We start from the raw sequence: 26869 nt of genomic DNA on the forward strand, positions 1-26869 counted from the left end.
GCTCTGATTGGCCAGCTATCCAGCGCATTGTGATTGGCCGAATGCCTCAAGCGTGAGAGTTATAAGTTACGCCTCTTAACATATTTTGAAGCCTTGTACGGCCGGAGCGATGAGACAAAAACATAAAACCCATTATAAACGTGATATAAACATGATTTCTAGTCGTGTTTGCTTTTGGAAGGCAAAAACAAAGTAGTTTCGCTTTCTCAATGAAACAACGTCACACACCGCGGCCTTGAGTGAGCAGAGGCCAGAGGCCTAGAGTGAGCCGCGGCCGGCTTGAGCGAGCAGAGGCGGGCGGCTTGAGAACACTGTGGCAGGCGGATTCTATGAAGGAGCGTACCTTGGTCTTGCAGCAACCACGTGACGACCCCGGGCTGGATGCCGATTCGATCATGTTGAAAGCCGATTTGGCGATCCACAGTGCAAAGTTGATGTATTTCCACAGCGACCAGCACGAATCAGCTCCAGGCATGACAAAGCGGATATCGTCCTCTTTTGGAAGGCCAAACAAAGTAGTTTCGCTTTCACAGTGAAACGCACAGCGTCTGTGTGTGTTTCACAGCGGCAACAACAATACTACAACGAGAATAAAAGGTACGCCTTCTTTCTTTGCGTGAACATCTGGGTGGTGTTATAAAAATCTTCCCACATACTGACGTAGAGATGTGGGGGCGTGTTAGAACGAGCCGTTTCAGGGGAGCATGGACGAGTGTTAAGTTTTATAAAGAATATCTCTTTGGATTTGAGACTTTAGTCTTTGCAACTTCACAGATCTTCTTTATTCACCAAGAGCTTGTAGCACTCCAAAGAGAAAGGAAAATTTGAAATTGCATCATATGACGCCTTTAAGTTAGTCAAGGGGTTTCTATCAAAAACAAATTCATAATATATATATACGTGGCCTAATGGTTAGAGAGTTTGACTCCTAACTCTAAGGTTGTGGGTTGGAGTCTCAGGCTGGCAATACCGCGACTGATCAAAAACCGATGTGGGTGTTTTTATATCACTGTATTTCAGAAGGAAACCGACTGTATTTAGAAAATTTTCGATTTCATTTTTATTTCATCTTGCATGTAATGCTTGATAAGGCAGTTTGTAAACTCAGCGCTGCTTTGCAGCCGTTACCGGAGAATCCTGTATCTCTCCCGCTCTTAAAGCACCTCCTGCTGGCAGAAAATGAATTTGCATATGCATGTATATATGGGGGCGGGGGAGTGCCGGCACAAGGCTGCGGAAAACACTGCAATATGTATATATATAAAATATATAAAATAGTGCAAGGCATTGTGCTAGAAATATTACTATTATTTAGTAGAATGTATGTGATACTGCTACTACTGTTGAAAAAATTAATAAAACTTTATTTTTTAAAGAAATAAATCACAAACTATTTCTTGTTTTAATTTTACTAGCAAATCCCCTTTATTTAACAAAAAATAAAATGTGTTTAAATTTCATTAATTAAAAGACAAATTAAATTTGGGTGAAACTTGTTTACTGTTTTTCATAATTATATTACTTGTAGAAAAACTTTAAACACAATTGTAAATAAGTATAAAGAATAGCATTGGTTTTATTTTTAGTGATAAAAAGTGTGTTTTTTTTTTTTCTTAATTGGCATATTTTTGTGTTTTGCCTTTGTACCGAAATTGGTACCGAGAACCGTGGATTTTCACTGGTATCGCTACCGAATACTGAAATTTTGGTACCGTGACAACACTAATATATATACACGTGGCCTAATGGTTAGAGAGTTTGACTCCTAACTCTAAGGTTGTGGGTTCGAGTCTCAGGCCGGCAATACCGCGACTGAGGTGCCCTTGAGCAAGGCACCGAACCCCCAACTGATCCCCGGGTGCCGCAACATAAATGGCTGCCCACTGCTCCAGGTGTGTGTTCATGGTGTGTGTGTTCACTGCTGTGTGTGTGCACTTTGGATGGGTTAAATGCAGAGCATGGATTCTGAGTATGGGTCACCATACTTGGCTGTATGTCATGTCACTTTCATTTTCAAAATGTTAGCGTAAAATAATTTTAATAAAGTATACATTATTTTATTATCAATATATTAGTATATATTTTCATTTATATTTTAAGAGAACAATGTGAACAAAACTTTGTAAATCAAAATGTCAAAAATACAAAATAAATACTAATGGATATAAAAAAAAAAGATTTTATGTAATCTTTAAATCGTTTGATTTAATATATGAAACTCTTCAAGGAAAAATGTAAATAGTAACCTAAATTTGTTTTAATATATGTTTTTTTTAATGTAAAAATGTAAATAGTAACCTAAATTATAACTATTAAAAAAAAAATATATATTATATATATATATATATATATTATATATATATATATATATATATATATATATATATATATATATATATATATATATATATATATATATATATATACCCCATTACAAAATCCATTACAAAACATCCACTACAAACTATTTTTTTAAATTTTAAGTTAAAAAACTATAAAAACTATATATATAAACTCTTCAAGGAAAAATGTAAATAGTAACCTAAATTATAACCTAAATAGTAACCTAAATGGTAAATAAATTAACAAATAAATTGGCAAAAAATATATAAAACTTTATCAATGATAATAAAATAGCATGATCACAATTTTCATAGGACTTTCAATTAATGTTAATTTAATTAACTGCATATTAAAAAAGACATTTAAAACATTTGTACGTAAATTCTGTATAAAAAGATTTTAATTAATAACTATATCATATAATTAATTGAATAAAAATCTAATTAAATATGATCTACAGTGATAGGATGCCAAATAAATGGACATAGAAGGTCAATTCCACTCACTCACGCCTCAGTGTACAAGAATTATGCGTGTTTGCTCTATTCTGTATGAGTGCAGTCATGCATGCACATCTCCATTTGCTTGAGCCCGTGTGCATAAAATCATTAAACTCATCAGTCATTTTCTTGTTTAAAAGGCATTTGAAGGTAAGCAGAGTTTGTGAATGTGTTAGACCGCTGATCCGGCGGGCAGACAGAGGCTATCATTCTCTTTAGAGAGCACAATCAAAGCAGCTGGCAAATGTCACAGCATCACTGTGAATGTCCAGTAGCAGCCAGAGGCCGCTGCAGTCTATCTTCATCTACTTCTATCAACTATGCTTTATTCTTCAACAAGCCTTCTTCTATAACTCAATCTTCTGTCTTCAATACCTCACCATCTCTCAGGTCTTGATACGAGGTCAGCTAATTAACACTGATTTAAGTGTAATTCTGCTGTAGACATAACAGGACAGAAAGAGGTCCTAAATGCCATTCACCTCATTCAAGGTTAAGTGTCGATTTTACTACATTAAAATGATTTTTCCCATCACAGCTTAAAATGTAGTGAAAGCCATTCATATCTTTCATACAATGCAATTGCTGAGATTTTACTACATTAAAATGATTTTTCCCATCACAGCTTAAATTTAGTGTTTGGGTAGTTTTTTTGTGTATGTAACAAAATGTAACAACCCAGTGTTTGGGTTGTTTTGCAGCTCCTTGGTCAGACATGACGTAACTCAATGTTTGGGTAGATTTTGTGTTACTCAGAACCTGGGTCAGACGTAACCCAGTGGATGATTTATTTATCGCGGGGATTTGGCGCCTTCTCTTCACGAAAGAAAAGTTCAGGTTAAGTGTCCATTTTTGTATTTTTCGGTAAAATACAGGGTTGTGTACATTTTATTTGATCTATAAAATCATTACTGTGATCTATATCGTTTAATTTTATGCAGAGCAAACATACAGGCATGCCGTGTGAATCCGTGTGATGGAAAATCCTGATGCTTTGCATAAAATTAATGATTTTATTCATAAAGATACAGAATATAATACTTTGGATGTTAAAACGTGCTCAGAGCTGTTTATTGTTTGTTTATTGGCAGGTTATGGAGTCACAGCATGTTTTGGCTAGAGTGAAACGCAGGGAGGTCCGTTAGCAGTTCCCTGCCGATTCCTGAACACGACTCCAGCTTGGGCACGAGAACCAGCGCTGTTACAGTGGAAACAGAATAACAACAGAGACTGGTCGATTACACGTGAATTACTTCTGTTAGCCTATTTAAACAATGCTGTAAATGATAAATAAAGGAAAATAAAGGAAGTTATCATGCAAACCAGTGGTTGTGTGGAGTATTTTATAAAAGTTTAGAGGATTTAAGTTGATCTGTAAACATTATTTAATGTATGAAATAAAAAATAAGCTAGTAATATAGTAAAAATCAATAAACCCATTAGCTGGGTTAAATCAACCCATTATGCTGTGTAAAATTAACCCAAGATGGGTTCAGTCCTATATTTACCCAGCCCTTGGGTTAATAACAACCCAAATTGGGTTGTTTTTAACCCAGTGTTTTTTGGATGGATGGATGCGTGAGACTGGAAAATAATTTAATAATGAAAACTGTTAAGGCCTGAGCTCAAGCTGGCTGGGTAAACAGCAGCACTTAAGAGGAGGAAGGGTCCCATGTAGCAAGCACCTGCTTGGAACTCAATGAAGTCATCAAAAACATCTTACGAGACGTTTGTTCAACAGGATCATAATGGCTCTGATTAACTTAAGATTCTATGTGCAAGACAAACTTCAACCTTTGAAGTGCTGAACTTCTCTAAAGTGTCAGTTTATATGCTAATTCAAGCAAGTCAGATCTCTGACCTTACAGGAATCATTGTCTTTAATGAGTCATTTCTCTAGTATATTACACACTGTTCCCATTAGTGCAGCCAGCTGAGTTCTACGCATTAATCAGAGCAATTCGCTGACCTCATCTAATCTGTTATTTTAGTTTACTATGAAACTATATTATATATATATATATATATATATATATATATATATATATATATATATATATATATATATATATATATATATATATATATATAAGTAACTTTAACTTTAGCTAGTTTGATATATTTCTACATATAATTTTTTTGGAAAACATTCACATGCATGTTCACACTACAGATGAACTTTATTTACTTAATTTTAATGCCATTTTTATGTCCCCAAATAAAGGTTTTGGGAGATTAGCTCACTTTTAGGTACAAATTCGGCACCCAAAATATGGTTAAGTAGGTACCAGCGCACATACATAAAGTGAAGGCACTTTCTCCCCAGATGACTCACAACTCCAGTCATCAACATCAAACCAATCTCAAACTGGTGGTTCAACCCCCTAATAAAGAATCCTTTCAAAGCAGCCCAATGTGCCTAACTGGCCCAGTTAGTGTTAGACTGTGTGTGGCAAACAACAGTTGAGCGTGTGTGATGGGTGGCTTGGGAGCACACACAGAGGATTAGATGACACACACACTGGGCCCTTCTCATTATCTGCAGAGCCCACGTACACAGAGAAACTGCTGACCACTAAGGACTTTTACAAATGCTGACATATGGCCCCGTAACTGACCTCATGGTTCAGCGAGAGCTTGCATGTGCCATACACACAAACACAATCTCTAACCAATATGCCCAGTGCATGATCCCCTAAAGAAAGAAAGAGAAAAATCAATGTTGTGTGTTTCACAGGCCACTGCAAGCTTATGAAAGTCATTTATTAAACCAGCCTGCTACCAAAACACTTTACACTTCCTCTAAATGCTTCATACCAAACCATCTATTAGCTTCTTTTTTCCTCTTTTCCTCTCATCACATGTACTGTAAATGATTGTTTTAAACACAATAAAGCATTAATTTAGAGGTCAAGTTCACTCCTCTTCCTCCATTAACAGCATTTTTTCCCTGAGATTTGCATATTAATATTGGCCTTATCTACACATCAGCACTAGCTTGTTTGGCCCAAGTAATGGAAACCATGTCTAGTAGTAGCCACCTAAACCCCTGAACCTTTTCAATGAAAATTGATAAATTTGCCAATAAATATTAAGAAATTCGAAATAAAGCAGGAATTGTTCAATGCATTTAACTAATGCATTATTTTATTAGTGAATTTTGAGTTAAATATATTATATTTTATTATTTATATATATATATATATATATATAATATATATATATATAGACACACATTTTTTTTTAATCCTTTGCTATATATTTTAAATACAATAGATTTTTTTTTAAGTCTTTTAAAGTCACCAAGGCTGCACTTATTTGATCAAAAATACTGAAGAAAAAACTAATATTGTGAAATATTTTTAGTTATTAAGTTATTATTAAGTTATTAATTATTATTTAAAATATTAAAATGATCCATTACTAAAAATGTAAATATAATTTTATATTTTATTATATTTAAAAACATTTTTTTTCATATATTATACCAAACTGAAGTTTCAGGAGTTATTACGCCAGTCTTCAGTGTCACAAAATCAGAAATCATTCTAATATTCTTATTTGGTGATCAAAAAACATTTCTTATTAGTAGCAAAGTGGAAAACAACTGTGCTGCTTAATATTTTTTGTGGAAACTAATGAATAGAAAGTTCAATGGGACAACATTTATTTGAAACAAATCTTTTTAAACATTGTAAATGTTGTTATTGCCAATTTTGATTAATTTATTGCATCCTTGCTGAATAAAAGTATTAATTTCTTTAAAAATAAATAAATGAATGAATAAAAGATTAACCGTACTGATTGGCAACGCTGATCACACATTAAGCAAAATGTGATCTGATGGGGTACAAATTAAAGACTACTAATCTTACATCTCCAAAACCATTTTTTTTGGTGCATATTTAGAAAATGTGCATATTTTAGGTGATGTGAATGGCCACTAGTTTTTAATCAACATTTTGTTACTTGTCTCTTTCTTCATGGCTTTTCAGTGGGAGAAATTAATGTAAATTATAAAAAAAAAAATACCAGAAATCAGCATGTATAATATTAACAAGACTACACAATAATCAATTCCAAATCTTTTTAAATATGCATGTTCAATGCTCAGTTGCTAATTCTACTGTACCTTGTCATTAAATGTTTGGTGTAGGCATAACTGAAGCATAATTGACCTATCGGTAAGCCTTCCGCCCCCCTTAGTTATGTTGCTAACTCTGACAAACAAATGGAGTTGCTAACTGTCTTACAATGACAGCTGTCAGTGAGAAAACCTTGTCCCAAGATGTGTTTGATAAATTTTGGACACAGAAGTACCACCATTCAAGTGGGACTTAAATATGCTATGGAGGGATATATAAAAGATTTTAAAATAAATATGTTGGGTAACAAGATTAATTTGGAAGTGAGGGTTTACAGATCACAATGCAAGCAGGAGAAGCTTCATGTGATGGTCGTCATGATCGCAGATGACAATATCCAGGATCAACACTGTTCATTACATTTAACCATTTTTATATACAGAGGCACTGCAGACCTTCGTTTAAGTGTTTTTGACTCACACTGTACATGACGTGAGAACAGTTAGCTATTTAGGTTTGTAATAGCATGGACTCGCTAACTTTAACATTAGCTGGTTTTAGCCAGAGATACCTTGCTGAAGCACAAGATAGCATTAACGTTCTGCTTGAGCAGATGAAAATTGTAACTAAACCACCATGACAACCAGAAAATGAACGTTTTGGTCTTCATTGGGATTGGAGTTGAATGCTTAGTCTTATTTGGGTTTAGGACATGAAATGAAATAAATTCCACTGCTCATCCTCTCAGGATACATGGAATCAATGTCACAAGTAACCCAGCCACATGGTTTTGCCATTTTTGCAGCATAAACACCATCAAACCGATGAAAGCTTCGGATCTTCCAATGTTTCTCTATGGAGCTGAAACCTAAAGATGTCTGTGTTTTGGTCCCCGTGCAACTGATACTCAACTGCCATTGGCTCATCTGTGTTCGAGGGCAAGGGCTTACCGATAGGTCAATTGAAAATCAAGGCTTGGTAATATTGGAAGGGTTCTGATGATATAATTTTTCTCATAATGGCATTCTATTAAGTGTGGGTAATTCTGTTCAAAGTCATCCTGGTCCCTTATGCGCATAGGCTCTAAGAGGCTTATTATGCATTATGAATTCAAAACGTCCGTCCAGTGTGCATTTTCCCAGTGGTAACGGCATCCATCGCTTCAGTCTGGACAAATTTTAAACAATAGTACGTAATCACAATACCACAACAATGAAGAATCTAAACAAACTTCTAAATTTCAGTTCATTCCCACCATTGATTCTTGGTCTAATAGTAAAGACAGACAAGTTCATTATCACTGCCCTTGCAAAGGTGCGCTAACATAAATTTATCTTGACATCCTTGATCCGAAAATGAGACTTCGGTTTCTACAAAATAACATTCAAGGAAAACTCCCAATAAATAATTTTTTCCCTCAAATTTACTCCTGTTTGTAGTCACATGGTCTTTAGGATAATGACTTCCACCGGCTTACACTTTATGCACAACCTCTGCCGTTTAAAAGATATGTGCAGAACTTCAGCTGAAGCAAAATGGACAGTCAAGCTTTGAGGCGAAGCAATTCACCACGGTACATTATTCGCTTGAGCGCTGACTGGCAACCTATTATCCAATTTGAATAATAACACATTGCCTTCAGCCCGAGAGCTACAGAAGTCACGTCTCTAAAAATATAGCATAGAATAGAAAGGAACTAGCAGAAATAGTGTGAAAGAGCTTTGCCTTAATGTCCTCTCTATAGGTTACAGCAGCCGTTTAGAGAAGAGAGACCTGAAGCGGCCCACCCGCGCACACACACACACACACACACACACAAGGTTTAGAGAAGAGAGACCTGAAGCGGCCCACCCGCGCACACACACACACACACACACACACACACACGCACACCTAACTGGGACAGCAGATGTTCAGCGGGAAAGAAGCTGGATGTTGATTATGCTGTGCAGCGAAGGAGTAAATTTAAGAAGTGCTTCATTAATGCAAAGGTAACAGTGCTTCTATAAATAAAAAAGCTTTCTGGTGTGTGTTTGCAAAAAGAAAATATTAAGTGCTTCTCTGAACATTGAGAAATTAAGCTGGTTGTCTTCATACTAATGGATGGTCTCTGCAAATGTACACAGACCAAGGTGGTCTCTATAAAGAAGCTAATTGAGTTTATTATAAAGCCCCGCATATGACACGTGCAAGAAAAAAAAAAAACTCAGACAATTCCTGCCAATCCTGAGACTCGAACCCGCAACCTTCGGTTTACAAGTCCGACTCTCTAACCATTAGGCCACAACTGCCCCAGTTGAAGGTTAAAATGCCTTAATGATGGATTTGTTTGTACAAATATGTACAAACACACAGCTTTTCACTTCACAAGACATTAACTGATGAACTGGAGTCGTGTGGATTATTGTGTTTTTAACAGCTGTTTGGACTCATATTCTGACGGTACCCATTCACTGCAGAGGATTCCTTTAGTAAGCAAGTAAACTGTACCTTTACAGTATGTGTCACAATTTTTGTGAATTTCACCACACCATGACTTCATTACATATATTTGTGACGTTAAATCTCACAATTCAGAAATCAGCGACCTACTTTTTTTCCTCACAATTGCAACTATTTCTTATGTTAAACTGATTTCACAATAATGTGTTGTACTTTTAACTTTGAGTTGGAACTGGAAACAGGCCTTAACATATCGCTGCACCTTAAAGCAGAGATTTAAATTTGTCTGAAAGCCTCCAGCCGACTTTGCAGTGAGTGAGAGGAATTTTGAGTGAAAAATGGAAATGCACAGAGAGCTGAGACCTTTGGGGAATCGGCCACATAGAGAACACACAGTCAGACATGTTATTCAGCGATGACCTTTCACTAAACACAGCCTGCTGTTCCCCAGGCACTGACAGAAAAGGATGGAGGAAGAGAAAGAAAGGAAAGGGGGCTAGAGAGACACAGAGCCAATGCATCAACACATACATGCAACATTTAAAATCAATATTGAGGATGTTCATATCCTCTCCATATTAACATCTGTGCACTATGAATTACCCATATTCTAATACTGAAAGCAGTCAAACAACTAATCCAAGTGATGCCCAATTTGAATGAAGACATCTTTAAGACGCAGGGTAAACCAAGTCTAAGCAGCAGTTGATTGAGAGAAGCAGGCCTATCTCACTTCCTGATGTCTGCTATCTCTCCTTAAAGTTATTTCCAAACGCTCAGCATCAGGAGATTGACTGTCAAACGGAAGTGATGTCTCCTGACAGAATAAAGACTAAAGGTTATTCACTCAGAATACTTTACCATCCGACCTAAGAGAGATGAGAAAGCCGTGATAGACATGTGCTGAACGTTTAATAAAATTTACCTGCGAGCCTGTTAAAAACACATCAACTTAGAAATCGGTTTTGCTTTAGGAGAGTTCCCACCAAACCAAAATAGAAGAAAACACAACACCACAGAATAAGGAAAAGTGACTGTGTATGTGTTTGTGTGTAATCACGTTATTGGGCAGGATGTGTTCCAGACAGCCGTGAACCAGACTGATCCGGTGCCAGAGAGTGACTGGATTTACAGCAGTAACACATTAACACACATGAATCACGCTCAATGTTTACGCAACTCTGTGCTGCTACTGAAAACATCGAAATACACAAGCAAAAAGAGAAATTAAATGTGCACCTGGTTTAAATTGGTTTTTGGCCATGAGGCTTCCAATTATACAAGACATGTGCGCCATGTTTACAGTTGAAAATGTCTCATTTGCATTTTTACGCTCTATGGAAAATTAAGCAGACACATTTCAGCATAGTTCACGCTCAGAAAATAACCGCCTTAAAGTCCATCCAGAAAGTACCCGGGCTTCAGACTACCACAACTTGAACTGCACTTTTTTTTTTGTTTTTTTTCGATGTGTCAATGCAAGCATGCACCTTCCCTTTTCCCTGTGAGCCAAGAGTCTCTTTATCAACTCTACCCAGAATTCCCAGGAGACTCATTTGACAATCAAGGCCAGTCTACTGTAATAGCATCTCCAGTCTGTTCGGGCTTCCAAACTGTCAGACTGATAAGTCATTGCTAGCAGACACTGGCTTTGTGTGTCTCTGGCTCAAATATCAAACCCAACAATATGTACCAGATGGCAGAAAAACACATTTCATATACACACACACAACTAAAGATTGAAGACAAAACAGTAACTCTTGCTGTTTATATATGGAATATAAAATCATTCATAATGACTTTCTACATACTGTCTGTTATCATTCCATAAATAACTGTAGCCAAGTTAATATGCATTAAACAGAAAAATATGTAATACACAAAATTTGCGAATATTCTCATGATCTTTCTGTATTTTTATTAATTTTTTTCTCCTGCATTTTTACCATCATGTGTCTGGATGAAATTAAAACATCCAGACACATGATGGTAAAAATGCAGGAGAAAAAAAATTAATAAAAATACAGAAAGGTCATGAAAATATCCAAATCCAAAAATGCTTAATTTTCTTAACGCCTACTGCCTTGAATACGCAGCTTGTATATTTTCATTTTGACTGACCATTATGATTACAGTTTCCTCACTTAGGTAGGAATATTGCAGGAGGACTCGACCACAGCACTTTTAAGTATTGTATTTGTTGTGGACTAAACAATCGTAACCTAAACCACAAACAGAGCAACACCATGAGAGAGCAGGTGTTTTTCACAGAAGGCCTCTGGAACGATCAGCTGAATGAAAGTCTGAATCAGCTATTGTGGAACAGTTCACTTATGGCAAATTAAAAGGCTAAATCAATATTATGTAGCAGAGTAACATTATGGCTTCCTTCCCGCACAAGCTCTCAATGGAAACCTTGAGGTTCTGAGCGCAGCAGGACTTCATTTCTTTCTCGCCCTGTCGTTTCTTCAGACCGGATAAAGACTGATTCTTTTCATAAAAGACATTGTGAATAGGGAGTAAAAATGTGTGGTAAAAATGAAGGACAGCCTTCTCTTAGTTTTGCAGTTACATGCACACATTGTCCTACACAAGTGAACTTCTTAACAGTCAAACGTCTTCATTACGTGCATTTAAGAAGCTCAAGATATCATTTAAACCTTTCCCTCACCTGAGAGTTACTGTGACTGCAGTGAATATGAAAGGGTCACGAAAAAAAATTTAAGAGCTCAAAGGGACAGCCCTCCAATGTTTCGCTTCCCCTCCTCTTTCAATAAAACCAAGAAACTCTCAACACCAGAGACTCCTGGAAGGTCAAGCCTCTAAGAGATCCCTATAATTAACAAGTGTGAGGAATGTTAACTAAAGCTAAATGATGTTAATTGCTATTGAATGTTGAGGAAGCTAATGACACAGTCACTTAAGTGGAAACTGGTTCCCTTTAGATTAATTATAGATATTTTTATGCATGCATTTTTTTTTTTTTTTTTTAGGGGAAGTACAAAGTATCGCAATTCACAAATGTACAAACATATTTTACCCATGACAGAATCACATGTGCACATCTAGGCAAAAACATTAGGATTTAGATCCGCAGATGGAAATCCACCAACATGTGGACCCACGCACACATAAACACTTTCTTTTTCACATACAAACTCACGGTGCTGTATTTAAATCACATTATGTGTTGAAATTGCATGAACTCCATTATGACCCCTGCACAAAGAAGTCAAGAATATTGTCAGCGTTTCCTTAACTGTACAATTACATTCTTCAGGCAGCATGGACTCCTTATACAGACGCATTAGATAGCCCCTGCACACTCCCACACAGTGCATTAGCATTACCTGATACTGCTCATGCTGCCACCTGTCTCAGATCCCAGTTTGCATCGCTCCAGCTGAGTAGCCACTATCTGACGCTCCGCCTCCAGCTCTCGAGTTAATCTTTCAAACTGCAGTTCCTGAGAAAAAGAGAAAGATAGATGGTCAGTTAACAAATTTCCTTAAGCACCATTACTCTACATCACTTGTACTACAAACATGTGAAGATTACTGAAATACAACATTCTTATTAAAACTGTCCACAGCTGACAGTAACAGCTGAACTAATATTGTCAGTTTTCTGAGAAAAATATAAGTTGTATTTAATTGTGCAAAAGTTGCCATTGTTATGCTAAAACATTCTTATGTGTTTGTTAATGTGCTCTGAGTGTTTTACCTTGTTGATATGCATTTTCTAATGTGGCTTCTAATGTGTTCTTACAGTTTTTGCATTTTGCTATGTAGTTGTTGGTTGGCCTGGATGGATAATATTTTTTTTTTTTTTTTTTTTTTTAAATTTATTTTTTTATATTTTTTATTTATTTTTTTTATTCTTTTATTAATTTGCTAAAGATTATTTGTAGTGTGCTTTAATGGATTTTATTTTTTTGTTTAAATTTGTTAGTTTTCATAAGAAACTGTTTTTGATTTGAAAATCTCAGGTAGCTGGTTTAATAATTTTTGTTTACTCGTAAAGTTATTTTTTTTTTAGTGTTATTTAATTTTGGTCGCCTCAGTTCAAGTGAAATAAACATGAATGAACATTAGAAGATATGTTGAAATTTATTTTGCGAATAAATTCCTCCAAGCGCATTAAAAAGTCATGTGACTTTGCACTATTGGACGGTAAATCCTGACTAACCAGATGTTGTTCCACAGCATCTGAAATGTTGTTATATGGTCAATTCGGAAATACCAAAGCAAAGTCTGTCATCAAAGTATTTCTGTATAATTGCCTCCCAGAACTGTTAAATGACTGCTTTCCAAGTAATTTATTATAAAGGAAAATTATTATATTCAATAGCTTCTCCTACTTTATCAGGAAGTGACGATTTTGTTCTCTTTGACTCGTTTGGTGGAAACGGTGCTTGTTCACAAATGTTTTGTGTAATAAGTATTAAGTAAGTTAAATTCGCAACTTTGGATGGAAGCCCGGTAAGTGTTTCAACCACAGAATGATTGCAATAAAGAGCTTGTAAACAATGTCACATAAATGTTACATTTACCTCAGGAAAGTATTTTGCTAAATATATACAATATATTGCATATTCATTATATTTTATTTAATCTGTTAGTATTATTTAATATATTTTTGAATAAATCTTTCATGAAAACATGTTTTTTATCATAGTCACTGTTGTCATGTTTATACATCAAGTAGAACCATTTTTAATATTAAATATAAAAACAGCCTCATGCTCAATTTAAATGTTTGTTTAGAAAGAAATCTTGAGTGTTTTGAGTTTTGATTATTATATCTAATAATAAACTGCAACTGAATTTAATAATTTGGACTCCGTTGTTAATATTAACCTTTAATATTATAATAATGTACCAACTGACAGGGTTCCCCATTTATTTTTACCTTTATAAAAATAAACATGTACTGTACCTGATATAGTGAATGAATCGATTCAAATTAACTGATACTGAATCAAAATGAGATCAGAATCTAACTGAATCAAGAATCATCAGTATCAAGATTTTTAATCCATTCGGCTCTCTAGATTTGGCTCACATTCCTCCTTCAATGCAGGTCTGTGGGATCTGCTTGTCTGTTTTATTGTCCGCTAGGTAAAACAGTACAACATTGTACATCTGATCATTGAGAAAAGTAAAATAACAACTTCTGGACAATCTGAGGTAACACACTAGTACTTCAAGTTGGAGGTTTATTCATATTCCTAATCTAATAAAGCCTAAAGCAAGAACCACTAATTACATTCAATATGTCATTTAAAAATTTTCTATAGAGGGCACATTTAGTTCTCTGATGTAATTATATTGAGTTACAAACTTATATTAGATTAGATTAAACTCTCAGCCCATAGAGAAACTTCTGTAGAATTTGTGGAGCAGCGTGCCTGCCAGTTATAAATCAAACAGGCAGACCTTTGGTCCGACCCTGAGAGACGATAATCACCACTAACGCCCCAGCTGGGACAGAAAGTGCACCATCAGCACCAATAAAGGCCCATTCCATAACTGGATGGCACATATAATCACTTAGACAGCCAGCCCCAAGCTGCCCCCTTCAGGCAGCCAAGATTAGAGCCTGAAGCCCGGCACCAGGAAACAGCGCTTCCTCCAACGAGAAGCCTTCAGAGAAGGACAAAAGACCTGCATGAGACCCAAAGTGTTTTTATTCCTGCACATCAGGGTTGAGAAACAGTCCAGAACAGGAAAATGGAGATAAAATACAAACTCAGAAAACAATCAGACGCTCCACAGCAGGAGTTCTTGTCACTGGTACCTGTTTTAATTACAGCCGGCAAGAGGATCGATGGGGGTCTGATCAGTAACCACATGCATACGAGGGTCGTACAATTGGAGAGTTTATTGATCTAGCTCTGAAAGCCATTTGTGGACTGAATCAAATGATGGTGTGTCCCGCCATGCTCCATTTCCAGACACCAAAACAACAATTTATCCATTTTTATCCATTTTCAATTCCAAAACACCCCTCCTCATCCGCACTTAATCACAACCAACCAGCTCTCAGCCAGCAAACCACAGAAGTGCAACAAATTAAACTGCTTTCCTCTCTGTCTTGCTCTCTCAACTCTCTCTTTCTCACACCGTTCACACTTCTCTCATAAGATTTTTCGCTTCTCACATTTGTGCAGTTCAGGACACTGACACGTTAAAAGAGGATATGGACTGTGGAATGCATCCTGCCCACAGAGAGATACAAGTAATTAAATCCGAAGAAAGATGCCTTTGTATGGCTGTACTCTCCATTTAACAGAGCTCTTTTTAGATAAGTCTGAGCTATTTTAAATAATAATAATATATTTTGTCGGAGATAAAGCAACATTGTGAATATTGCTATATGATTGTAATGTGCAACACTTGGCAACTATGTTTTCTAAAGATTGTGTCATAAAATTAGTTTTGCATTCCCTCCTGTCACATTACATGCAGGTATATTAGCTCTGAGACATTTTTATGTATTTTATTTAAAATTCAAAAACAGTTGAGTTGGTAGTTTGTTCATAAGCTTAAATCAGTTCAAACTGGCTGTTTTAATCAATCAATTTGAAACTCTGTTTTGCGTCATCAAAAAGCATTCACACATATACAAAGCACCTAAGGGGCCATGGTGATGGAAAAATTGAGAATGTATGGAAAACTTATAATGGTGTACTTTTGCATTTTTCTCGTAAAAATTTTGCGTTACCTTGACAAATTTTGCTTTCACTCATGCAACTGTTGCACTCTCTCTCTGAAGTTTTTTGAGAGAACGCAAATGTCTTCAGACAGAGAAACTTTTGCAAGCAAATTCTCTGAGAAACTTTGAGTTCCTTAAGACTCACGAAGAAAAAGTTCATTAAAATGAATTAATATGTTCAAAAATATGAAGGATTTTTTTTATTGATTTCTTCACAGGTGTTATAGCTGGGAATTGCGCAATGCATTGTGTTATGTTTTAGGGTTGAAGGAAATGTCTGTTAATTTTTGCATAAAATATACAATTTTATGGAAAATTTTATGCCAGGAAATTATTTGCTTTTCAATGCTTATTTTCTTACAGTGTACAGTCCCTGTGCAACATATTTTGCTGAATTAAAATGGTTATTAAAATGTTTACATATATTTATTTATTTAATTAAACATTGCTTTGTATTAATGTGTAGATATTATATATTATTCCATTGGTGCATGAATATCAATAACATTTAGTGAATGTAATGAAAAACAGTCTGAAAAACAGAATTCTACTGTATTTTACCTCTAGCATTAAACCATTTGAATTTACTTTGGGGGGATCTGTTTGGTTGCAAAGATGTTTCCTCTGACCATAAAAATAAATCACAAATATTAAAAGTATACTAAATATTTAAAACAACACAGGAAATTACCTTGCATTATCTTCCAAGGTAGATTAAAGTACATATTCTGGAGCAATAACACTATCAAACAAGGTGAATTATTGTCGCAAAACCACTAATAAAGAAGGTAAACCAGCAACACCTGATGATCAGAGTTAAAAGAAAATAAGTGCAAGGAAATACTTTTAATGCAAACTAACGCATAATTCAATTTTTTTAAATAAAATGAGAACTGACAGCTAATCAATTAAAACAATTATCAATTAAAACCAGAATAAGTAAGGCTGGAAATCCAATCAATGCGAATTAGTGCCAATGAATGGGGTTGTTTTGCTGTATTATACCTAATGTGAAACACAACAGCTGAATAAAAGGAAAAGAAAAAACAACTTGCATGAACATCTTAACCGAATATCACTAATTAGCAAAGCATACATATAATCCAGTTAAAGTTCAGAAACTTCAAACAGAACCTTTAAAATCACAATCATTTTCTTCCTTCCTTTCCCATGCAGCACAAATCAGGACAAAATAGCCGTACCTTGTCTCACACCACACACCGGTCGCAGAAATCAGTGTAAAGCCAACCCGTCGACCATCCTTCCACTTAGCTCTTCCCATTAGAGAAATTCCTCAACTCATTACAGGCGCGGCCGGTCTGCCAGTCGCAGCTTCCAAGCACCTCGCGCACAACACAGGCTCAGTGAGCCACAAAGGTCTCCATGGCAACAGAGGACCCAGCGCCCCCCTCTGGCATTATTTATGCAACATTTCATCGCTGAAAGTCCCGCCCACCAGCCAGACTGCCAAACCGAGTGTCCCTCCAATCGCTCACCCATCTGCCCCTTTTCGCAGGACTATTTGTGCCTGGCACCTCAAAGACCGGGCGAGAATTTCGAGTGCCTTTGGGGTGAAATGCTAAATGCCTCTCTACACCATTCTTCCTCCCCCTCCATCTATCCCTCGGCGCGCTGAAAAGCCTGAGAACTTTCACTGTCTGTTCCACATCAATACAAGCCTGGAAGTCGGTGTTCTTGAGAGAGACAGAACCGATTTATCTAAAGCACTGTGTCGGAACATATTTAAATACAATGGAGACCCGGAGAAGCCGTGTGTATTAAAGGAAAGAGGGATGCCAGAGCGTTTCGGCAGCCAGAACTTCTCAAGCCCTTTTAGCGCTACCAGATATTCATTATTTATTGAAAGGACACTATTTACAGCATACAGCTAAATGACCTGCCTGGCTATGGTCAGAGTAAATGAGAGATGGTATTGCACTTAACTAAACCAATCTAAGCATCATAAAAGCAGGAGCTTCAGAGGTTTAGCTGCTGAAGCAATAAGCCGGTAAAATAAAAAGAAGGAGAAATGTTGCTGACCACCTGCTTCGTGCTCCCCTCAGTATGGCTGGTCAGTAATGAAACCTGATTGATAAAAGGTTACTCTCGCTGTTCTCATGCATACCAAGTGCACGGTCACCCTCTCTCCTAATAAGCTCCTCTCTCCGTCTGATCTCTCCATCCTACAGATGAGCTGGAGAAGACGTATAAAGAAGGTTTTAGGCAAGCCATTGCTAAATGCAAAGGGAATGAGATGCTCTTTATTAGGGATTCAAAATATGTTGGTACTGAAGATTTTTCTTAATTTATAGGGCAATAATCAATATTTAATTATGAATGCTTGCTTGCTTACTCTAATTATTGCATTTAGATTACCATTGTTCTAATACTCACTTAAAGTTAACCTTTAAAAACACTAATAAATATGTTATCTATGTGTTATATTAACAATAATATGAAGATAATTACTATTTTAAGTGGCTCAAAATGCATAATATTATAATTATGCAGCAAATCAGCATATTAGAATGATTTCTAAAGGATCATGTGACACTGAAGACTGGAGTAATGGCTGCTAAACAATTCAGTGTGCCATCACAGAAATAAACCAGATTTTATAAAATATTAAAATAGCAATGTACTTGACAACTCACAAATATATTATTCTTGTGCTGTCCCCTTTTGTGATTTTGTACAGCGATGGTTTCATTTGCACGGATCAGCTCAAGTAGAGAGTATCCTATTCCAGCCCCTCAGGGGAAACCAGCTGTATCCCCCACAGAACAAACAATAGGTCATGTGATCTGATGGCTGAGCGAACCCTTCCATCTTTCTCAGGTGACCGTTTCAGACCAGGATGAGAAGTCTGAGGTTGTCTAACCTGGTCTTCAGTCACACATTCAGTATTTAGCATTTCAAGCATGAAGTTAAGTGCTTGAACTAAGAAAGAAAGAAATCATAATTTTTGCCTAAAAAGCAATATAAAATACATTAATATAAAATGTCTTATCCACTATTCTTAAATTGTATATATTTTTTGTAAGCGTCTAAATATTTTTGGGCTGTATTAAAAGTATTTAGACACTTAAAAGGAATGAATGTCATTGCCAAAAAAATTAAATAAAATAAAAATAATAAGAAAAAACTAGGAGTATCAGAATATAAAAATGTAGGCCCTTTATAATTAACTTGACCTGAGTTTGCCTCATTTTCACCGCTTTAAGGTTCTTGAGTTGTTATATTATGCAATTCAAGCTTTGAAGAGTTGTCACCAAAGTGGGTTCATTGGGAAAAGATGATAAACAGGAACATTACATAATGCGTGTAAAGGAGTTAGAACTATGCTACTCTGCAACTTTGCTGCATATTATCAGAGCACATAAAGAGACATTTAACATTCATTTTGACATTTTATGTCAAATTACCCTTGAGATGTAGAGAGATAACAAAATGCGATTTAATTGCAAACTTAAAATAAAATCACATTAGCAAAGGGAAGGGAAGCTGAAAACGTTACCAAAAAACATTAGAAAAATCACAACAAAATTCTCTACCATTTCTTCTATTTTAAAACTATGCTGTATTGATTAAGGTATCCTCAGAGTGGGCAAATTTGGGTCACGTGATCCAATAATTACATTTCTGTTTACAGAAAGAGAAAAAAGAAAAGATGTGAAAATGAAAGACTGAGAAAGACAGCAACGTGAGATAAAGAAAAAAGAGAGGCAGACATCATCAGCATTCTGTGATGAATGGCCCAGTTAAGTCAGTTCAAAAGCATGGCCTTTGTCTGTCACATCTGCTCTTCAGCGAGACTAAGAATAGCCAATTTACCCCAACACATACTGTACATAAACAAACTACACTGGGCAAACAACCTTTCCCTTGGCAGGGGAAAAAAATACATTGTGCTTCTGAAAGAAACTCACTTAACCTTTTCAGGCAGTGCTAAAGGGGCCGGTGATGGATTAGTCTCACTCAGGACTGCACAGGGAAATTTATCTTCTTGAAGTATCATGCGAATGATTATTGTTTAATGTGACCGGACGGACATAAGTCAACAGTAGATTGCAGGCTTCTGATAGCAAGAAGCAAGAATAGCGGGTAGTATCGCACTCATTTATTTCCCTCATATGGTTCAGTAAAGAGATCTGAGTCACATACCTACATAGCTATGACATCCACCAACATGGAATGGTGTAGAGAGGCATTTAGCAATTCTGTGCTGTTTTGTCTAAATAAATTAATAATAAAACAAAAATTTAAATCAATCTTTTTAAAAGTTATAAGCGAATTTAGGCATGACAACATTATAAGGCATAGTAAGATAAATGAAATTAATGAAATTCTTTTTAAACAGAATATTTAAGTGTTATTAAATAATTGTTGCATCTACGGATTAACTTTAAGTGAGCATTAGATTACAACAAATGAAATCTAAATGTAAAAATAGGGAAAAGAATCATTTACTGGTAAATATCCAATTAAAAAAAAAAAAAAAATAGCATTAACCGATAAACAACATGGAACAATATACCACACTATTATGTCAATTTCAAAATCTACTAAAGACCCTGTGTTTTCAAATGTATTTATTTATTTGTTTTTGTGTGTGTGTGTGTGTGTGAATTTAGACTGATGTATGATGTATAATAAATGTTTAAACCCAGCAATTCTGTTAAATATGTCATATATTTCAGTGGACCCAAACGTATTTAAACTTCAAATTAATTAATGTTTTTGCTAAAATCAAATCAAATTAGATCAGATCGATTCAAACTGATATATTGTTCAAAATTAAAACAAAGGAAATTCTATGAACTGTGTTTAAAGTTAAAGTTTACTGTGATTAAATGTGTGGTTAATCTGTTCACTGTGTGAACTTTTATACTAAGAAGTACACTTTACTTTCTGTGGCCACTGTATGTAGCTCTGTTATATATAAACTTATTGATTTTCCATTGGCCACCCTGATCTCGAGATAGGCCATTGATTGCCCCATATTGTCAACCACTACTAACAACTGACAAATTTGCTAACAGTGCACAACCAATGTCACACACACACTGCAGCAAAAATATCAGAATGTCTAAATATCCCTTTTACCAAAAAATAATAAATAAATGTTCTTATGAGGTTAGAGTACTGGCACAACAAAACAGCACCTTGAAATGTCAGCACATACAGTAAATGCCAACTCACAGTTGTGCTTCTGTGCTGCAGCATTGAACACTCGAGTAACTTCTGGCTGGTTGAATCCGTTCACCCTGATTTAGTTCCACATCAGACTTAAATTCATTGATCTTCAGAGACATTTGTTTTCATATACTGAGCTCCAGAAAGGCAGGTTCTCAGTCTCTGTCTCGAGACAGAAGCAGCGTTGCTCAACACGTTCAGTGAAACTAAAGAAAAAGCAAAAGGTCAGCTGAAACGATGGTGAAAACAATATAACCGTCACAGGAGAGAAATTCCTTTTTTTCCCATCACCTTTACACTTCTGGCGCGCTGAGCATGTGAAAATGTAAAGAACTTCACGGCACATGCTCTCATAAGCGTGGAAAGAGTGACAGGTTCAGAAAGTAAGTTCTGGAATGGATGAAAATATCTGAAATTAGATATTTGATGTGCATCGCTGGGCTTTGAAGGAGAGGGTTCAAAAAGTCAGTCCTTGACAAAACTTTATTATGCGTGAAAAAAAAAGAGGTGAAGATTGAGATAAGGTGTCTCTTTCACACATCTGGCACGCACAGATAGGCGTTCATTTGGGAGGGCAGTCAGTTCACGTATAAGTGAAAATTCTGCTCCATAATTACACTGTCTGCATCTGTGCAATTATATTCTTAGCTTGTTCAATGTTTGGTCAAACATAAATTATTGAATGTGTGGTATATGCTTTATTATGTTTCCCCTTCTTAACATTTATTCTAAATGGTGCTCAATGTTCTTTCTTCCGAAGAATCATTCAAATCAATAAATGAATATACAATATATAATAATATTGCTTAATATTAATATATAAAAATACATTATAATATTTGTTTTACATTAAAGTACATTAAATGAGCTGTATGTTTTTATTTTTTTACTGTACTAAAGCAAAAAAACAACAACAAAAAACAATATGAAAACATGCTAAATGCACATATTTGTTTCTCCCAAAAACAATGCTACAGCCCATTATTCCACTGAAATGTGCATTCTGTGTCAGAATGTCTGTTTTTGTTCCACACAATGCCAATTTACCCAACAGTACACCGTTGGTTGCTAGTTGGTGGGGGCGGTGGGGGGGGTGTATTCCAGTCACGGAAGCCAGCAAACGAACTGGGTTAGAGATCACAGATTCTACCTGACCTGAAAAGCTTTGGCATCCATCTAAAAACTCAACTTATAAGACATTTCACCTTCCTTTGTCACTTACACTCGTTCCTGCTGCATCTCCTCAATCTGGCAACCTGCGTGAGCATAGAGTCTGAGGAGGAGGGGACTGGAGAAATAACTCTCTCCAATATTGTAAATTTGTACTACAGAATGCAGGGCCCTATGATTTCCATGATGTGGAAATTGCAGAATCCAGTCATAAACATGGAATTTACTGCATAACAAATTTTGGACAAATAAATCAAAAGTAGGTTACTTCACTTAAATCAGATTGCGATATGGGCTAGTGTCTGTAAATATTAAGCCGCCAAAAAGACTATTTAAATATCAATCCTGCATGTTCTGCATGACTCTGTGTGAATGAATGATGCAGACGCATGGTTTTGTTGGCTACATATAGGCCTTATGAAGCATGTGACGTTTGCTGTGTTTTCATCATCTTCAGAGCTGCTCTGAGAGTCACTTGCCCATAGCATTTGACCGTTTCATTTTAGAAAAACTATCGTCACATTATATACAAAAACAAAACACTTCACAGCAACCCGTCAAAATAAAAGTCCAGTCAAACCTGAAGAAATTGTAACCGAAATACATTACATTTGTACAGTAGAATTTACTTCTTAATGTAATACTACTATGACCAATAATAATAAAATTATTATTAAAACTTTATCTGAGGAACAATCACACAATTTTTCTTACATATTTTAATTTTAACAGTACACCTGTTGTGCAGCACAAGTTTCATGATTTCAAGACAAGCTTTTTGATTAATAATCTTTCATTAAACCATTAACAAAATTTAAAAGGAAAACTACAACAAGAACACAGAATTTGGGAAAAAATAAAACAGATTTCATAGGGCCATACAAATGCCAGGCAAACCTTTTTTTCTGTTTTTTTTTTTGGTCGAAATTGTGATATATAGTGATATATAATAATGGTATAAAACATCCTGCACATTGAAATACATTGATTAACCACATTATGTCAGTTGACATTTTAATCCACACTGAAGTTGTTAACTGTATCTTTTTTTTTAGATGTGATAAAAACCGTAGATGATAGGTTGCCATGTCGTGTTTCTGTTTTTACTGTGACATCCCTTTTATCACAGTAAACCACAAGCACACTTAATTTGACACTCCTCAGGCCTTCTTTCAGGTTCATTAAAAAGAGCTTCTTTTTAGATACGACAGAGAACATTAAGCAAAATCTTCACACATGGAATCACAACTATTGGAATAGAATCACAAAAAGAATCCAGAACTCGTAAAACATCTACTGTAGTAATAATGAAATACTGGCAATACGGATTTTGCTTGCAAACACACTTTTGTTTTATCATTAGCTTTCAAATTGCTGTCAGTGGAAAGAGGGTTAAGTTGCAATATTTACCAGCAAGGACTATTCAGATCATGCTAATTATCCCATTTTTGACCCTTAAGTTCGTATGACACCCAAGCCTTGATTTACATACGGCCTTATAAATCTCAATTAACACACCTGAAATATCTGTCCTACTTCACCAGTAATAAGACACATTTCTGTTATCTGGGAAGGTGCCAGTTTTACAATCTCTTCTGAAGTGCACTTGAACTATACATTAATCTATACAACAAAATTTCCCATGATTTATCGGCCAGTGCTAAAGTGTAATTCGTTCTTTCCCATGGCATTATGATTAACTGCAGATGTATAATCAAAATGACTTTACTAAAATGAAAATAATAAGGTGCCTGTTCAAGTGCATGACCTTTTGTACATTTCAAAAAATGATTAAAGTGAATAAAAATTGTGCCCTTAAAAGTTAACAGTTCTTTCAAATTCACTGTATATAAATAAGAATGTAATAAAAGCTTGTGTGGGACAAAAATCACCCATATATATATGATTCTAACTCTATATTGTCATCAAATCCCATTCACACAGAATCTAAATATTAATAATTCTTTATTAACAGGCATGTCTAATTAAACACTAGTTCTTTGTCTAGTTACATGTTACATCACACAGCGTTCACACAGAGAACTCTAATTTTGTTAGGCCTATCTCATTAAACACTGGTATGGTGCACGAGGAACAGAATCCTAGGACAGATGAACTCATGATTAAATCTTAGACATCAACAACGCAGTGCAGAACTAACACAAAGAACATGCGCCGCTGGAGAGATGATATTGGCTTCCCACTGTTCCTGTCTCATTTGAGTTTCACCTAACACAACGCGTCGCCATTACTGACACGCACAATGGCATTTCTAATCAGTTCTCTGCTTAAGGCTTTTGAGGGGATACTGGGGAGATAATTTGTAAGAGAGATATGCACACACAGCTACATTCTCTTCTAGTAATTGCCATTAATGGTTACATCCAGGCAGGGTTTCTCTTCATAAAAACCCATAAACAAATGCCTTTGCAAAGTTGCCAGCACTCACAGGAAGATTAAATATATTGGTGATGCTAGCGGGCTGAATTTCTACATGGTCCTTCAAGTGTTCATAGTTTGTGGTTAAATAAATCTGGCTCACAAATCAAATTTCGCTTTTAGAATATTGGTATGGGCTTTAATGTTATGCTGTAAGGATTGTGATACAGTGACCTTATACAGCTTGCTATTTAAAAATCCAGGGTGCTTGCGGATCTTTAACGTTAATGTTAAGTTAATTTTTTTATGTATATATTATTAATAATATAACATAAAACTTATAATATTATTAGTTTTATAGACTACTGTTAAAAAGTCTGGGATCAGTAAGATTTTTTCCCCCCACTTTTTTAAATTTTTATTGATCAAATAATCACACACGTACACACACACACACACACACACACATTTTTAACTTTCTAATTGTGGGGACATTCCATAGGCATAATGGTTTTTATACTTTACAAACTGTATGTACTACTGCCCTACACCTAACCCTACCCCTTACAGAAAACTTTGTGCATTTTTACTTTCTCAAAAAAACTCATTCTGTATGATTTATAAGTGTTTTGAAAAATGGGGACATGGGTTATGTCCTCTTAAGTCACCCTCTCCTTGTAATACCTGTGTCTTACCCCTGTCATTATACAAATTTGTGTCCTGATATGTCACAAAAATGCACGCGTGCACACACACACACACACACACACACACACACACACACACACACACACACACACACACACACACACACACATTAAGCAACACAACAGTTTTCAACATTGATAATAAGAAATGCTTCCTGAGCAGAATATTAGAATCATATGAAGAATCATGTGACCCCGAAGACTGGAGCAATTGCTACTAAAAATTCAGCTTTACATTTTGAAATATTAAAACAGAGAAGAGTCATTTTAAATTTTAAAAATGCCAGTATTATTATTTTTTACTGTATTTTTAATCGAATAAATGTAGCCTTGGTATAGGAGAAAATAAATGGTATAAATCTTGAGGTATTTAAATAGTGAATAAAGAAAAGATACTGTATTCCAGGAGAAAAAAAAAACAAAAACAATATCTGAATATTTTTTATTTCATAATTTTAATATTAAATATTAAATAAAACTACTCCAAGCTCCTCCACTGAATTTACTGTCTTAATATTATTTGTGTAAATTTAGTGCTGAAAATATTATATATTGCAATAACATCAACAAGCCAAATCATGATCTTTCTACTCTGTAAATAGGACTGATACCTGACTGACCTGCAAGGAATAAATTGCAGTTCTCATGGAACACAATCTCAGGCATCATTACTCCACTAAACATGCAAAGAGCAATGCACAAGGTATGATGGATAGATAGTCGCTCAACTCTGCAGAGGTCTGTCCATTCATCAGTAACTGCATAATCGCATGAAAAAATGTATAAAGTTAAAATTCATAGTTGTAAAAATACTTCTAATGACCCCTCAATGGAGAACATCACCTGGCTAGAGGCCCAGAAATAATTTGCATTCGAGACCCCTAAAGTAACAGAAGTCATTTTTCCAAATAATCAACACGAAGTAAACAACTGAACAGAACAATAAATATAAAGCTTGACTTTTTTACTACTTTAGTACTACTTTGTGGGGCGAGCTGAAAGTTTACAACAGAAGTGTATCTATAATAAATGGCGTCTTAAATCCAAAACACAAAATATATAGGTAAAAGGGTATTAAAGCACATTTGTGCTATTATCACCTGCACTCATAATTAATATACAAGCTTCTGCGGTTTTATCACGTAGCCAAGATGCTTCCGGCTCTCCACCAGTGACAGAATGCTTAATGTCTTTCTCTCAGCCTTGATGTTCACATTTAGTTTTTTTTGTTACCGTTTTACATTCACATAGACTAGCCTTTCTTCTTCTGTCCGTTATTTGAATGGGCTGGACCCAGCGCTGCCTCTTTCATGTGGGGGTCAAAGAGATT

At 35.5% G+C, this 26869-nt stretch overlaps 1 protein-coding gene across 2 annotated transcripts in view; it reads right to left on the reverse strand.

Annotated features, from left to right (window-relative positions):
- LOC109099634 (catenin delta-2-like) overlaps window positions 1–26869 on the reverse strand; it is a 249903-nt gene that overhangs the window by 166190 nt on the left and 56844 nt on the right. The window contains exons 1-2 of one of the 2 annotated variants that reach the window (XM_042714369.1): window positions 17290–17452; window positions 12721–12836 (exon numbers count right to left, since the gene is read on the reverse strand). In XM_042714369.1, coding sequence (XP_042570303.1) covers window positions 12721–12734 — 14 coding nt within the window. In that variant the 5' untranslated portion in view covers window positions 12735–12836; window positions 17290–17452. Of the gene's footprint in view, window positions 1–12720; window positions 12837–17289; window positions 17453–26869 lie in introns of those variants that run through there. The other variant, XM_042714368.1, reaches the window with a different exon arrangement.

This window comes from Cyprinus carpio, chromosome A24 (genome assembly GCF_018340385.1).
Source record: "Cyprinus carpio isolate SPL01 chromosome A24, ASM1834038v1, whole genome shotgun sequence".
In the NCBI taxonomy this organism is placed as follows: Eukaryota; Metazoa; Chordata; class Actinopteri; order Cypriniformes; family Cyprinidae; genus Cyprinus; species Cyprinus carpio.